Consider the following 14,243-nt stretch of genomic DNA (forward strand, 5'->3'; position numbering starts at 1 on the left):
GCCCCTGCTTCTCGTCTCCCATTGGCGGCCGCAGTTTCTGCCTCGCTGTCACTCCCCGCGGCGCCCCCTCTCGTTAGTGTCAGTGCCTCCTCCCCGCTCAACCCCGCGCCGAGGGCCGCTTCCCGTCGCGGGGGCTGCCGGGACAGTTTCAAGATGGCGGCGACGCTCCGCGCCGTCCCGGGTCTTTGCCAAACGTTCCATTCATTTCCCGGCTGCTGAGTGGGGCCGCGGAAACGCGGGAGAGGCCGGGGGCCGCCGGGGAGGGCGCAGGGGGCCACGCCGGGCCCGGGGCTGGCGCCGGGAGCCGCGGGGCCTCCCGCTGACAGGCCGCCATGGCCACCCTGGAGAAGCTGATGAAGGCATTCGAGTCCCTCAAGTCCTTCCAGCAGCAGCAGCAGCAGCAACAGCAGCAGCAGCAGCCGCCGCCGCCGGCGCAGCCTCCGCAGCAGCCTCAGGCGCAGCCGCCCCAGCAGTCGCCGCAGCAGCAGTCCCAGCAGCCGCCGCCGCCGCCGCCGCCGCAGCCCGGGCCGTCCGGGGTGGAGGAGCCGGCGCACCGACCGTGAGTGGCTGGCGCTGGCCGGGCGGGGAGAGCGCGGCGCCCCGGCCCCTCCCGGGACCCCGGTGTGGGCCGCCCTCTGACCCCAAGGCAGGGGGGAGTGGAAATGGGGGTGGGGCTGCATCCTCCTCCCCTCCCCGCCCCAGGGGGCCGGCGGCCCGAGCACCTGTTGGCCTGGCCCGGAGGGGACGCGGGGACCCCTCAGTCCGTCACCTCCCTGGTCCTGAGGGAGTTGTCCTCGTCCCTCCACCTGCCAACCTGAGGGGACAGTGTGGGGACCTGACCCCCGTCCCCTCCTAGACCCCGAGCGGACATCATGGGGACCCGCCGTCCTGTCCCCTCCCCGACCCCGACAGGACATGGGGACCCCTCAGCGTGTCACCTCCTTGGCTTCTCGCCCTGTCTCCTCCCCGGCTTGGGGGACTTTATAGAGACCCGTGCGTGCCTTGAGGAGGGGACCTGAGGTCCCCATCCTCCTCCTCCCCAGCCCTCGGGGGTTACCGAGGGATCCCCAACCTTCTTCCCCTTTCTGGGCTGGGACTCCCGTAGCCCTGTGCGAGGAGAGATTCCTACGCCCCTGAGAGATCCCGGAACCGAGGGACCTGTTTCTCTTCCCGTCAATTTCCTCGAAGACTTCAGACCAGTGCCCTCAGTCCGCGTATTTCCAGAGGATCGGTCCTCCTCCTCCCGGCTGCCGTCAGCAGCCTTTCTGCTTCCTGCTAGATTGCTAGGGCGCTTGCCGCTTCTCAAAGTTTGAGGGGAAGGAAGGTTCAGGAATTTGAATGAAATCTAGAAGCTGTGGTCAGTGAAAAAGGTTTATGTAGAGTTAATTGTGCCAGCATTTAAAAAGCTAATGACTTGGGTCATCGTGGGGGTGAGGGGTGGGGCAAAGGATGTCCAGTGTGAGGGGCGGGGGTACATTACAAAAAGAACCCTAAAGCTGACCCTTTTACAGCTGAAAATTTTGGCTTCATTACTAAATTCCAGAATGTTAAGTTCTAGTCAGGGTCGACATGATGATGATGACGATGATGATTAAGGGGCCTAACTTCTCACTTTCCATGTTGGTCTTGAAGAATTTGCATAGGTTGTACATAATAATGAAAATGAGATGGACTTATTCTTAGTCCAAGAATTTTAATTTTGAATAAAGTAGAGATAGTAGTAGTGATAGTATTTGGGAAAATTGCCTGAAGTTCATTTTTTTTCTCTTGGAAAGAAAAATGCTTCTGGGGGCAATAGTTAAATTGTTAGAAGACTAGTAAGATAGTCTTGAATATGTTTTCCCTATGTTATTTGTAACTCGTTTGAACTTGGCACATATGATAATTCCGAGATGCAAATTACAAAAACATGTCAATTTGAATGAATGAAAAAGCATTGAAGTGCTTACTATCTATCAAGCACTGGGATTGCAGATAGAAAAGTGACAATCTTTGTTGTCACAGAGCTCACATTCTAACGGGAAGACCACACATATAAGAATAAAATAAATAAGACTGAACTTAACAAATGTCATGCTTTTATAGACTATTTGCCTAGTTGTCTGCTACTCTGTATTCTTGAGAATTTACTTAATTGAAACATATATAGGCCACTATGAAAGCTGAGGACTTGATGTGAAGTTTTGTCTGTTTTTTATCAGAAAGAGTAAAGATGATGTCAGTGAATATTGGCCTGAATATAGTCTTATACCTTTGTAGTAATATCATTGTAAATAAATAAGAATATAATTCACTGAAAAATAATTGTGCAGAATTACTTTAACTACTTTGTTGGACCCAAATGTCCATAGGTGTAAGTTCTTTCTCCACCAATGCCAGGCAGAACCCCTTTTTCACCCTGTAAATTCTTGTGTGTCTTCACATAAATCCTCCTTAGAGAATCTGCCCAATGTACTGGGAATGTGACTCTGGTGCTTTTAGTGTCTAAGGATACTGGGGGAACAGTGGAATAAACCATCTTTGGTCTCTCAGTTTTGCTATACAACTGGCCCACCTTTTTGTCCTGGTCACTAATGCTAGCTTAAAATAGTATTTAAATCAAGAGTTTATTTTTACTATAAGATTATGTTTCTACAGACGCAAAACAACCCATTACAGGCAGTTTGCTTTGAAAAATAGCATATATTAAATTTAACAAGGTAGTAATCAATTAGCCAGCTTGTATCCCCTTCAGAGCTTTGTTTTCTTCTGTGTATTTTAAAAATGTTATAAATGTTAAACCTCTTTTCTTTTTTGCATCTTTTTTTGTTCTTGTTTTTTTTTTTTTGCTAGGCAGTGGGGTTAAGTGACTTGCCCAGGGTCACACAGCTAATAAGTGTCAAGTGTCTAAGGTCACATTTGAACTCAGGTCCTCCTGACTCCAGGGCCAGAGCTGTATCCATTGTGCCACCTAGCTGCTCTTTGCATCTTTTTTTCACTAAGACCTCTATCTTAAAGGAGATGATTTTGGTAGCTGTGTGAATAACCTAGCCAGGTTTAGAGAAGCCTATCATTGTTTGCCATAAACCTTTTGTTACATTTTTTTGGAAGTAACCTATGACTTATTCCCCAAGTAAAAGCCCTTATGTATAACATCAACAAAATAGTCAAGCAAAACACATCAACATAATTGGCCTTATCTAAAATTGTCTCATTCTACACCTCTAGTCCATCACCTCTCTGCCTGTAGGTGTGGCGAATGCTTCATTATTCTAAAGTCATGATTGGTTTTTGCATGGTTCAGAGTTTTGAAGTCTTTCATTGTTTTCCTTAACATTATTGTGGTAATCATACACATTGTTGTCTTGGATTTACTCATTTCACCCTGTATCAGATTCTAGAAATCTTATCAGGTTTCTCTGAATCTGTCATATTCATTTTTCTCATGTTCATTATTCTCTTATTTTTCCATTACAGTCATATACCACGATTTGTTAAACCATTCCCTTGATCAATATGCACCCACTTTGTTTCCAGTTTTTTGACAAAAGAAAAAGTGCTACTATGAATATTTGTCCATATGAATCTTTTCCTTCTGTCTTTAACCTTTTTAGGATATATGCCTAACAGTGGTATTGCTGGGTCAAAGGGTGTATATATAGTTTAGTGATATTTAAGATATAGTTCCAAATTGTTTTCCAGAGTGCTTGGATCAATTCACAGTTCTATCAGCGGTCCATAGTGTGCCCATTCTCCCATAACTGGACCAACAATTGCCGTTTTCATTTGTTGTCATTTTTGCTAATCCTATTTATGTGGAGGTAGACCCTCAGAGTTTTAAACTTTACTTTTCATATTCAAGTCATTGCTAGTAATATGCTGTTGTTTCTTTATACCTGCTATGAATCTTTCCAGCGCTGTTAGGGTTATTTATAATTTGATTCTTTCACGGTTTTGGCGTATCATAATTTATAGACATGAGTTATCACTAATGATATTAAAGGGATGGATATTTATGGCAATGAGGAGTTTGGAATTTGCAAGTAACTAGGCACTCAGTAGTATCTCAAATGTGAGCTAGCCCAATCTCTTTATGTTCAATTCTGGGCTCAGTTTTTTTATCTTAATTGGTGTTCAAGGTATGCATTTTGATGGACTGTCAATCTAGATTCATATTATAGACTGAGCAGCTTATGTTTTTCATCTGCTTTTGTTTTTCCAGTGTGAATGATTAGAATAACTTTTGCATTCATTCTAGCTTCCCTATGAAGGCTTTGGGAGGATTCTTGGTCTTGGTTAATGTATGGTTAATGCCATGTAAAAAATTACTGTTAGAAAGCACTGGTTTAAAGTTGATGAGATTTTGCCATGCAAAAATGTGCCAGGTTAAATTTTAGAATGATAAACTAGAATCATCTTAAGCCTTACCATTCTGTTCAATTCAGCAAATATTTAAGAAATGTAAACTAGAGCTGTGAGGTTGGGCTTCATTAGAAAGATTAGACTGCAACCTCCCTTGCCTTCTAGAAATTTACATTCTGTGGGAGGGGAAGGGATACAGCTGGTACACAGCTGTACCCCTTAAGTATATGTACTCTAATTTGAGAAAGCTATGAGCATTAACAGGCACTTACTAGCTGTGTGACCCTGGGTGAGTCATTTCATCCTGTTTGCCTAAGTTTCCTCATCTGTAAAATGAGCTGGAGAAGGAAATGGCAAACCACTCCAAAAGGGGTCACCTCGAGTCAGAAACCATTAAAACGACTGAACAGCAAATGAACATCAACGATTGAAAGGACCAAAGCTTCCTCTGTGTGTGTGTGTGTGTGTGATTTTTAAGTTCAACCTTGATGAAAGGATCAATAAGGATTGTGAGAAGAGGTTGAGGAGGGTGTGCAAATGTTTAGAAGCAAGAGATAGCATTGTGAGTTTAGAAAGTCATTAGAAGGCCAGTGTGGCTGGAAAGGAGGGTGTTAGAAAGCCTATGTGATGAGGAGTAATGTGAATAAACTATAAATTCCTTGAGGTCAGGATTTAGTTTTAGTTTTTGAATTTCAGCTTTGAACATAGTACCTTGCTATGCTATAGGTGGAACATAGTTTGATACTGAGATGAGGCTAGAAAGATAGGCTGGAGTCAGATTGTTAAGGGACTTGAAGGCTAGACCAGGGGTGGGGAACCTGTGGCCTTGAGGCCACATGTGGACTTCTAGGTCCTTGGGTGTGGCCTTTTGACTGAGTCCAAGTTGTATAGAACATATCCTTTTATTAAGGGTATTTGTTCTGTGAAGTTTGGATTCAGTTAAAGGGCTGCACTTGAGGACCTAGATGGCCACATGTGGCCTTGAGGCCGTAGTTTCCCCACCCTAGGCTAGGCTCAGGGGTTATTTTGTCTGCAAGGCAGTGTAGGGCTACAGAAGATTCCCCCTCCCCCCCCTTTTTGGGGGGGGCTAGGCAAATGGGGTTAAGTGGCTTGCCCAGAGTCACACAGCTAGTAAGTGTCAAATGTCTGAGGCTGGATTTGAACTCAGGTCCTCCTGACTCAAGGGTCAGTGCTCTATCCACTTCTCCACCTAGTTGCCCCTACTGAAGATTTTTTGAGCACAATAGTGATATAGTCAAACCTGTGCCTTAGGAAGATCATTTTGGTAGCTGTGGTTAGCTAAGTTCAGAGAACCTCTATCAACTGGTTGGCCTGTAACCTTTTGATACATTTTTTTTTTGGTGCTACAACAAAGCATGAAATGAGACTAAGGTCAACAGGATTTTCACTCTGTATTGGTGGAGGGAGTACTCAGACTGTTTAAAATACTTGTGAAGTATTGAAGTAAACATTTAGTGGAAAGAATGCTAGGTTTGCAGAAGAGAGGGCCTGGGTTCAAAATATAGCTTTGCCCCTTAGTACTTATATGAACTTGATGTAGTTCTTTAACCTTCTGAACCTCAGTTTCTGTCATCCACAAAATCATTATATAGCATGTTAAAGTTTGCAAAGCACTTTATATTTGACTCCCTTCCTCACAATGTCCATGTGGTATTATCCCCATTTTTACAGGTTTAGAAATTGGGACTCAAAGGGGTTAAATGATCTGCCTAGGGTCCTATAGATAGTGAGGGTGGGAGGACTGTGGCAGGAGTCCATGGGCTTCAGGATCACCCATTTGGAGGGTGGGAAGATGAGTCCCATCCTAACCATAATCTCCAATACAACCATACCTTCCCCCTTACCTGGTACCCCATGACATTACTCCACTCTGCTCCCTCCTACTACTGTGAAAATTATCAACCTCTTTCCATTGACCCTGGCTCCCTTTGACCCTCATTCACCTACTTCATTGGCTGTTCAAGGGTCTTTGGAGAAATTACTTTCCTACCTCCCCACATCATATCTACACCCAATTCCCCAGACAACCTGAAAGCAAGCACCGTCTGATGGCTCTGTGCTCATTGGCTGGCTCTCTTAGCAGGCGTGTATGGGAAGATCTCTATTATTTATTTTTTCCCCAAATCCACTGCTTTTCTGAATTCCTCTACTACTGTTGAAGGCACCACCATGCTTTTAGAAGTCAGCCAAGTTCACAAGTTTGTTGTTATCCTCAGCTCCTTAACTCGTACTCATATATTCAGTCATCTACCAAATACTGTTTTTCTACCTGTACATCTCTCATATCTGTCCCCTTCTCTTAAGAAATGATCACCACCCTGATTCAGGCCCTTATTCTTGCCAGGACTGTTCCAATAACTTTCTATTTGGTTTTCCTATTTCATACCTCTCCCAATTCTGATCCATTCTCTGCATAGCTGCCAAAGTGATTAACTGATCTTGTTACTTTCCTACTTAAGAAACTAGTGGCTCTCTGCTGACTGTAGAAGAAAATGTTATTTCATCTTTATTTCATTCTCTTTACATTTCTATTTTGTGTCTAAGTTTTATAATTTACAAAAGCATTGGTTCTGTAGTATATGTATATGACTTATGAATAACTAATTTTGGGGTACGTGCTCAAAAATATTTTACTGAATGTATGAATAAAAAGGTTGAAAAACTGCTGGACTTAGATGACCTTTAAAGTCCCTCTCTTTCTGCTAAATCTGTGATCCCATGATTTTAAGCGGAGGAAGAGGCTAATGCAAATAAGGCATATTTACTTGCCCTCCCCTCCTTTCTCACTCCCATAACTAAATTGAAAAACTTGGAAACCTCATTTGACTGAAATATGCCATCAGTGCCTATTTTTCTATTTTATTACTGGTCTGTTAGGAGTCATCTTCGTGGGGAACATATTTTGAACGTTCCAAGTGGAAAGCAGAGTCTGAACAAACTCCGGAAAGGCAGACTCCCCTTCTTTTCGTATACTTGTTACACTCTTCCTATGTCTTGGTGATGCAGGGAAAGGAGAGATGCTGGAAACTGGAGAAACTGTTGCTACTGCTGCTTCTGGGGAGACTAGCAGGGCTCAGGCTATGGTCCTAAGAAGAAGGTGGTTATAGGCTGCTCTCAGGTATTTTATGAGCCAGATTTGGGGAAATTATGGCCTATATTCAGACCAGTGAAATATATTTTAATATAGCATCTTTTTCTTTTCAACTTGTATTTCATGAGCGATTTATTTTTGAACATGGTGTGGCCAAACAGCCATATAATGACAGTCCTTAGAAAGAAGCACTTGGGTGTGGGGAGGAGACAGGGCAGGGCATGGCAGCTGGATGGCTCCGTGGATGGAGCACTTGCCCTGGAGTCAGGAGCACCTGAGTTAAAATTTAACATCCGACACTTACTAGCAGTGTGACCCTGGGCAAGTCACTTAATTCCAATTGCCCCCCACCCCCAAAACAAACCAAACCAAAACAAAGCACTTCAAAGACCTTCCAAGCATATTGTATTAAGTGGATGCCTAATATATGTATATTGAATTATGGAATTGACTCTTCATCTTGTGACCATTAAGTCGGTTTTGATTTTGTACTTTTGTTTTTGATATTCAAAAGGCAGTTGTATCTGTAGTTCTGTGGAAGAGTTTCAGTGAAAACAGACATTTTTGTTTTGGTAAGATATGTTGATTTTTTTTTTCCTATACTATTATACCCAAATTAGAATTTTTCCGGCTTGATGCTAAGAAGAATGTTTGGAAAACCTTGAGAGAAGAGGATTTTTAGGAAATTCGGTGTGCCTTTGCAGTTTGGATTCAACTCATCTCCAAACTTTATTCTGTTGTCCTTAAAGGAAGTAAAAATAGTTAAATATATTTTTTACCTAGTGCAAAATAATCTAGTATGAACCAGAAAGCCTCACACACAGTATATTTATTAGTTGTCCAGATCAAATGTTTTTCTGATTTTAAAACCTAACCTAAAAAGGATATCTCTCTTCTTCCCCTGCCAATTTGACACAACTTGGATTTTTTTTTAACCTTTAGATAAAATATAAGAGGTTGCTTTAAGGCTAGCTTTCCAAAATAGATAGATTTAAATTATTTTAGATCAGATAAAAATATATTTGTAGAATGTCAGTTCACGTCTTAAAGACTCAGCATGTCCAAGTGGTATTGTATATTAGTTCCAGGAACTGAAACAAAATTAACAAGTATTACAGTGGATTTATTCAGTGTTTTTTGCTGTTTGAAAACACAGACATTCATCAATAGAACAGGCACAGAAGTTTCCATCTGTGTTCCAAAAGCTTAGAATCCTCAAATTTTTTATCCAGCAGGGACCATAGATATTATCTAGTTCAACTCCCTCATTTTACACATGAGGAAACAGTCCCTGAGAGGTAAAGTGATGTGTGGTGGTCAGGCAGCTAGTTAGTGGGGTAACTGGGAAATTAACTTGGGTCTCTTGACTTATGGTTCTTTGTGGTTTTCGTTAGACCACGACCACCTCACCTGTACCACGGTATTCATTATGAGTCACAAACTGATCTCAGTTTTTTTGGTGTTTATGTTCCACTTGAAAGTCTGTCTTTGGAAGTAAAATTCATCAAGTCCCTTGTAGAAAGCATATGTTTTATGGGTTAGTTCATATGTTTTATGGGTTAGTTCTTTCTATTGTTCTGTGGATCAGCAGTGCTAGAGCCACGTTCAATATTTTGGTTCAGATGTTTGAATATCAGCAAATATTTTAGCTCCTTATCAAATTAAAAAAATGTGTCAGCCAAAGGCAATGCTGGTTTAGAATGTAAATTTGTTTGTAAACTCAGAGAAGGATGGGGAAAGACTATCAGTGATACTGCCTCAAAACAGCAGGAAATGGTGGAGGGAAGAACAGATTTATAGAGAGACTGGCGAAAAACCCGTTAGAGATGGATTATTTTTGGAACATTTAAGGATAAAACTGGAAGGAAGACTAGAAACAGATGAAAAATGGGTTTCTATAATGAACTGTTTTTCTCTGTCGGTAACAGGTCTCTGACGTTAGAGTCCCCAGTGTACTACAGGAGGAAGTAGAAGTGACATCAGAGAGAACAAAGATGGAAAGAGTAGTTTTACTGGACCGAGCATACACAGAGGAAATTTATGCTGCTGAGAGGTGGGGAGGGACACATGATTTTGAAAATGGTGAGGGACTGATAATAAAGATAACCGAAAAAGGAGAGAGTACTAAACACTTGGAAACAATTTTGAATGTTATTAATATTGGAAAAAGGGAATCAGGGTATCAGTAATTAATGACATCTATTCCTACTTCCCCATCTATATGGAATCTTTGTGAGAAGAGTGTACACAAGCATTAGGGGCATCCATCTTTGGTGAAGATATGAAAAAGGTACGGCCAGGCTTTTGCAAATAGGTGGTGCAGTGGATAGAACACCTGGCCTGGAGTCAGGAAGACTCATCTTCCTCAGTTCCAGTCTGGTCTCAGACACTTACTAGCTATGTGACCTTGGGCCACTTATAACCCTGTTTGCCTCAGTTTCCTCATCTATAAAATGAGCAGGAGAAGGAAATGGCAAACTGCTCCAGTGTCTTTGTCAAGAAAATCCCAAATAGGGTCACGGAGTCAGACACGATTGAACAAAATAGGGCAGCTAGGTGGCACAGTGGATAGAGTGCTGAGCCTGGAGTCAGGAAGACCTGAGTTCAAATATGGGCTCTTCGCTTTAAACACTTGCTGTGTGACCCTGGGCAAGTCACTTAACCCTATTTGTCTCAGTTTCCTCATCTGTAAAATGAACTGGAGAAGGAATGGCAAATCACTTCAGTATCTTTGCCAAGAAAACCCCAAAGGGGTCACAAGGATCTGGACCATTGCTGAAACAACTGGACAACAGCAACATTTATAGCGAATCTCTTCTTTCCAGTTAAGAAAGGTGTAGAAGATATAGGATCTCGTTATGCTTGTGGTTTGTTGATTATTTATTAAAAAGCATTTGATTCAGTAGAGAAAAAGGCTTTCCTCTAATAAGGAATCTCATGCACATGTCAAAATCATAGAAGATTTGATGAAGGACACAACAGATTATGTCAAGTGAGCATAAAACAGGAGGGATTTATGCTCACTAAAGATGTTTGCAACTATCAAGGAAGGTGTCAAGTACAAAGTTCAAATGGTAGAGGGATTCCCTGTTCATAGCCAGGCCATGTCAATCTTTCTGTTTGTGGATTATATTGTGCTGATTGTATCATCTACCGACTGCCAAACATCCTACTAGAGCCTATTAAGAAAGATCTGTAATCACTCAGAAGCATTTGGACAGTTAAGAGAGATGGATATCTTCTTCAGGAGAGAAATTAAGAAATGCTAATTATATTATAATACAGTCTACTCTGCTTCCTAATAATAGTTTTTGTATGGCAATTGAAATTCTACTGTACAATAAGTTCACTTCAGGTTTCTTTTATCTGCTTGGTACTATTATGGTTGGTATTGAGATTCTGCCTTTAAAGATATTTGTAATTTGTAGCTAAGTAAGACTCTGAGTAGAAAGAAGAATTTAACTAAGGGAATTGAATCATGTTTGAATTTTGCAATGTATTTTCCCCATAGTTTTTTTTTGGGGGGCGGGGAGAGCAATGGGGGTTAAGTGACTTGCCCAGGGTAACACAGCTAGTAAGTGTTATGTGTCTGAGGTCGGATTTGAACTCAGGTCCTCCTGAATCCTGGGCCAGTGCTGTATCCATTGCGCCATTTATCTGCCCCGTTTCCTAGCAGTTATTACTCTGTACACTTGTGATGCATAACTACAAACAGCTTATTTTGTTGATAATAAACTTCTTCAGAACCATTGGGACTGGTAGATTTAACCTATATAAAGGATTAACTTCTAATGAAACTTGTTTCCTGAAGAAGTCCCAGTTCAGCTGGAATGCCTCTTTATCACAAAAGTATTTCTTCTAATTCCAGTCAAGTGATTGGGAGGGTTTTCATTTGTTGCCTCAAGTAATCCAGGTTTTAACTCCAGCACATCCTATGATTCAAATGTTAGAGACTTTCTCCTTACTCTTCTGCTGTTAAAACTTTTTTATGCTAAATTAAAGTTCAATAACATTGAATAAAAATGATTTTGGAGGTAAGGGCTCGATTTTACACATTGAATGTATCTGTCTTTCTGTTTTTGATTTCCCATCATGAAGATCCTTGTATGATTTTTTTACTTGAACCTCTTATGTCTTCTTCAGCTTTGTTTGAAATTGGGCAACTAGAATGGTGTATTATATACTCCAGATGTTAGTACATGGCTTTGTACAGGATAGAACGATGCTTTCTCTTTTGTTTATTGTGTTCTTATTCCTAACAGTATGTCTCATTTTTAGCAGTTTTATTTAAGGCATCTTTATATTGTAGGGGGGCATTGAGAGGGTATGACTTGCTTAGGATTACACAGCCAGTATATGTCTGAGGTGAGACTTGAACCCAGGTGTTTTGGCTCTGAGTCTGGATCCTTTCAGCCGCACTGCTGCCTCTCATTTTTTTTTTTGGCAAGGCAGTTGGGGTTAAGTGACTTGCCCAGAGTCACATAGCTAGTAAGTGTTATGTGTCTGGGTCTGAATTTGAACTCAGGTCCTCCTGACTCCAGGGTTGGTGCTCTATCCACTGCTCCACCTAGCTGCCCCCTGCTGCCCCTCATATTGTTTGACCATAAAGGCTGCATTCATTAAGATTCTATTATTTTGCTAGGCACTTGGAGATTTAGTAACATATATAAATAAGACGCTGTTCCTGTCCTCCAAATGCTTACAGTTTAGTAGATCAGCAATGTGCTTTTAAGAAAGTTTTTTGCAGTCCTTTTTAATCCTCCTTTTTTGTCAGCACCAACATATGCAGTACCTTTGACTTTCTTCATTCTGTTCTTAAGTTCCTTTCACTTTTTTCCTGAAATCTTTTTCTTTTAATACAGTCCATGCTTTGCACATTTGTGCTTTGTTTCATTTTTCGTTGAGTAGGTGAGGGAATCATAAATCATGCCAAAACCTGGCTTTTAATTCAAAGGTAAAGATTACGTTGAGACTTGTCTTGTATAACTTGACCATTTTTTCTTGAATTTCAGTTTTGAAATTAAGCTCTGTTGTGTCAGGATGAAGGACATTGCTAAAATCGTCTCTTTACATTGGAGTTGTCTGTTAAAAACTTCCTGATTCTGATGATCACAGTGTCATTTATTGTGGTAGCTATCCTCTCAAACAATTGAGGAATTGGGGAAAAGATTGATAGAGAATTAAGAGCAGTGGCCATCAATTTCAACATATAAAAATGGATGCGTGTTCAAATTTAGCTTTTGATTAAAATTATTGAGCATTCTAAGAATGGGAGTAATGTTTGATTTTTTTAATACAGATTTTAAAGTAGAAATCAGTACCTTTATTGAATTGGTGGTAGAATGGTGAAACTATTGTTGGTTTTTAAATTTGGGGCTTTAGTTTACTATGTTTTTGCTACATTAATTGATAGATGGAAAGGATTCCAGTCACTTGAATAAAAGTTAATATGAGTCCTACTATTCTTTTCCCAGGCTTCACATCTGAAGTATTTTGTCCATTTCTGGGTGATACATTTTAGGAATATGTTGAAATATGTCTAGAATAGTGCAGCCAGGATGGTGAGGAAATCTTAAAATCTAGAGAAAAGACTTAGGGGTGGTATTACTATCTTCATATATTTAAATAGGCATTAGATTTTTTCTTCATGGCCCCAGAAGATGGAAGGTAGGTGAAAGATGCCGGAGTCAGATTTTGCCTCAATATAAGGAAACATTTTCTAATTATTTTAGCCATCGAGTAGTAGAATGTGCTATCTGAAAACACAGTGACTTCTAATTTCCTGAAGATTTTCAAGCTAGAGGCTAGATGACAACTTGTTAGGTTTTTTATTGAGTCGATTCATATTTCAGTTGCAAGTTGAGCTGGATGACCCAACTCTTCCAGCTCTGTAATTTTTCATTCTGTGAAATTTTACAAATATGACTTGACGATTGAAAAACTTTAAATGCCCAACTGTCATATTAGTAGTATAGAAATGAAAGTTGCTTGAAGACGTTTGTCTTTCTGAATAAGAAATCATAACTCCTTATCTGGTATCTATTATCCAGATACCAATGGTCCTTTTCATAATAAATCAGAAATCTTGTGCAGTCCCATTCCTCTGAGTTAAACCTCGTTTTCTTTGCTATGAGAGACTACTATCATTGATGACATATGATTGGATGCTCTTGTGTGTTTAGTTTTGTGTATTTTTTAATCTACATATTGTTTGTGTATACATGTATGTACATATATATGTATACACATCAAACAGATATCAACATTGGCCACATATGAAAATGGATATCTCATTGTATATCTCTTTTAAAACTAATTATGCAGCATGCAGTTTTGCTAAACATCTGGCCTACTAATGAAGACTGATAGGGAAAGCAGTTAAGGGTGGTGGCTGTTATTTATCCACCTATAGAACATTCTCCTTTCCTCAGTGAATTCAGTGCCTGGCTGATGGTTTTTCCACCTCAACTTCTGCCTCCATATCAGGGGTCTTCAACATACGAATTTATGTCCTCAACTACCTTGACTTCCCAGTTCCTCAGTCTACTTAGTTCCTATGACCTATCTTCATTCTACTTTAGCTATACACAGAGATGCTCATACCCTAGAACTTGCCATCACCTACAGGTATTCTACTTCCATGATCATGAACTCCAAAATTCCATTATCTGATCATAATCTTTTATCATTTTAACTTTTCCTAAGCCTTAAACTCCTAACTGTTCTTTATCCTTACCGTCACCTCCATCCATCCATCCATCCATCCATCCATCCATCCATCCATCCATCC

The 14,243-nt window shown here is 40.9% G+C and overlaps 1 protein-coding gene across 4 annotated transcripts in view; it reads left to right on the forward strand.

Moving 5' to 3' along the window:
- The first annotated feature begins 332 nt into the window (after nucleotides 1–332).
- HTT (huntingtin) overlaps nucleotides 333–14,243 on the forward strand; it is a 211,461-nt gene continuing 197,550 nt past the window's right edge. For all 4 annotated transcript variants that reach the window (XM_027836315.1, XM_027836318.1, XM_027836316.1 and 1 more), the window contains exon 1: nucleotides 333–559. In XM_027836315.1, coding sequence (XP_027692116.1) covers nucleotides 333–559 — 227 coding nt within the window. The remainder of the gene's footprint in view (nucleotides 560–14,243) is intronic.

Source organism: Vombatus ursinus, unplaced genomic scaffold, assembly GCF_900497805.2.
Source record: "Vombatus ursinus unplaced genomic scaffold, bare-nosed wombat genome assembly UNPS02014818.1, whole genome shotgun sequence".
NCBI lineage: Eukaryota > Metazoa > Chordata > Mammalia > Diprotodontia > Vombatidae > Vombatus > Vombatus ursinus.